Source organism: Chrysochloris asiatica, unplaced genomic scaffold (genome assembly GCF_000296735.1).
Source record: "Chrysochloris asiatica unplaced genomic scaffold, ChrAsi1.0 scaffold00265, whole genome shotgun sequence".
NCBI lineage: Eukaryota > Metazoa > Chordata > Mammalia > Afrosoricida > Chrysochloridae > Chrysochloris > Chrysochloris asiatica.
In genome coordinates, this window is record NW_006408783.1 from 1,811,528 (window position 1) to 1,814,005 (window position 2,478).

A 2,478-nucleotide genomic window follows, 5' to 3' on the forward strand; every position below is an offset into this window, starting at 1 on the left:
TTATACCAGTAGCAAGCAGTTTTGACCACTGTAGCTGTGTAATAAAATTTGAAGTCTGGGAATGAGAGATTTCTAACCTTATCCTTCTTCTTAAGCAGTGCTTTGCTTATCCTGGGTCTCTTTCCTTTCCATATAAAGTTTATAATAGTTTTTTCCATGTCTTTGAAGAATGTCGTTGGAATCTGGATTGGGATTGCACTATATGTATAAATTGCTTTGGGAAGTATTAACATTTTCACAATGTTAAGTCTTCCTATCCAGGAGCATGGTATATTCTTCCATTTTTGTAGGTCTCTTTTGGTTTCTTATAGTAGCGTTTTGTAGTTTTCTTTGTATAGGTCCTTTGTTTCTCTGGTTACATTTATTTCTAGATATTGCATCCTTTGGATGGTTTGCTGTTTTTGTCACTGAAATTCTACCTTTACATTGGTGACAGTCACAATTAGTCATGATAATAATTACTATTGAATCAAAAGAATCATATCCCTATCGCCTTTCACCAGACCCATCTTGACAAGATGAGAACTGTTCAGTGGGGATCAATGTCTATTTCAGCTTCTAGTAGTTTGTAATAATTGTCATGTGTGTCTTGCCTCATGTGACATCTTCCTCCTGTGTGTGAGAGTGTGTGTGTGTTTCCAAATCTTTTGCATTGTCTTTTTGAGCTGCCCTTTGAAATTTTGTGTTCAGCTCTTTGTTTCATATTTTTTTCTGTTCTCTTTTGCTTCTTTACATTATAGAACAAGTTTCAGAGTCTTCTGACATCCATTTTGGTCTTTTCTTTCTTTCCTGCCTTTTGCATTCCTTATGTCTGATGCCCTTGATATACTATCCCACAACTCATCTGGTCTTTGGTTATTCCTGTTCAGTGTGTGAAATCTTCTTCAGATGTTCCCTAATTTCAAGTGGGATATATTGAATGTCACATGTATCTCTCATGAACTTGTTTTTATTTTCTTCAGCTTCAACTTGGACTTGCATATGAGGAATTGATGGTCTGTTCCACAGCCAACCTCAGGCTTTGTTCTAACTTACGATCCTCATCATCTCCACTGTCACTTTCCACAGATATAGTTGATCTTGATTCCTGTGTATTCTACTTGGCAAGGTCTACATGGCATCTATTGTATTTTATGTAAAGGAGATCACACGCTATTGATTCTTTTGTATCTGATTTACTTCACTCAGCATAAGGCTTTCTTTCAGTGTTATCTCTATGTTATAGAGATGAAATGTTCTTAAAATGAACTCTTGGGCACTGATTTTTTTCCAGTGGATTCTGTGGTGGTGGTGGTGGTGGTGGTGGTGGTGGGGTGGTAGATTCTGACACATAGCGAGCCTGTATAGTGTTTCCAAGAATGGAAATCTTTACAGGAGCAGAAACCCTCATCTTTCTCCTGCAGAATAGCTGGTAGTTTCAAATTGCTGATCTTGAGGTTAGCAGCCCGACTCATAATCACTACAGTACCAGAGCTCCTTAATGAATTATGTACCATACATCAAAATTTGCAAATTTTTCTACCAAATGATCACCATGGTTTAAAAAATTACATAAAGTATTCCTCTGTGTGATGGTCATAGACTATAACCTCTGAGAGCTTGGAGAATGGGAGGTAGGAGGGTCATGTTGTTGGTAAAAAGACAGAAGAATCTTCAAAGATGCAAATGTTGGCCTCGAAATCAGTCACCTTTGTATTATGCCATTAAGTAAAACGGGATAAGGGGGAGAACACTGGCATTGGATTAGCTGAGTTTCATGTTTTGTTTTTTCGTCTTCTTCACATCCTTTTGCATTTTCAGCTGAGAAGTTGAAACAAAGACTAGAAGACCTGGAGAAGGAGACAAGCACCCTGCCATTTCAGCTTCCTTCTAGGCAGCCAGAGCTCATCAGTGTCCTCAAGCAACTGGGAGAGCAGGTTCAGGCAGCTTTGCATTGGGCAACTCAGAAGTAAGTACTGAGGCGGCCACCGCTTCCATTCTCGTCTCCTCTCTTGCAGGCTCCCATTTCATAAAGAGCTGAAGGGGTTTAGATGGATGAAGATGCTCTTCGGGGTTTTCTCCTGAAAGGGGCCCCTTTGTTGCTTTTGTAGTCAGGGATTCCTTCCAAAGTGAGGAAATTGGTGTGGGTCCTGCTTCCCCAAGATGCCCTTTCTACTAATTCACACTTGGCAGCTTCCAAGAGCGACCCTCCACAAGCTACAGTCACAGTCTGGGGATTAAGCTTTCTCTGGAGAGAGGGTGGGGGTGGTCTCCTCTCGTCAAGGAGAGCCTGATTGCCTGTAATTGTTTTCAGCCTGTAAAATTGATTCACAGATGGCCCCTTCTTGAGTGAGAGATGAAAATATGTCCTTCTATGCTGTCTTCTTGTCCTGAGAGAAGAATCATTCATTTCTAATCCAATGCCTCTTGATATTAGATGCACATTTGAATAATCAGAAGAACTTTGTGGGGCTATACCTACATATATATATATATATA

At 39.9% G+C, this 2,478-nt stretch overlaps 1 protein-coding gene across 1 annotated transcript in view; it reads left to right on the plus strand.

Moving 5' to 3' along the window:
- Positions 1-2,478, plus strand: part of DISC1 (disrupted in schizophrenia 1) — a 493,957-nt gene that overhangs the window by 86,313 nt on the left and 405,166 nt on the right. Inside the window, exon 3 of the mRNA XM_006874175.1 lies at positions 1,801-1,948. Within this exon, the coding sequence (XP_006874237.1) occupies positions 1,801-1,948 (148 nt within the window). The remainder of the gene's footprint in view (positions 1-1,800; positions 1,949-2,478) is intronic.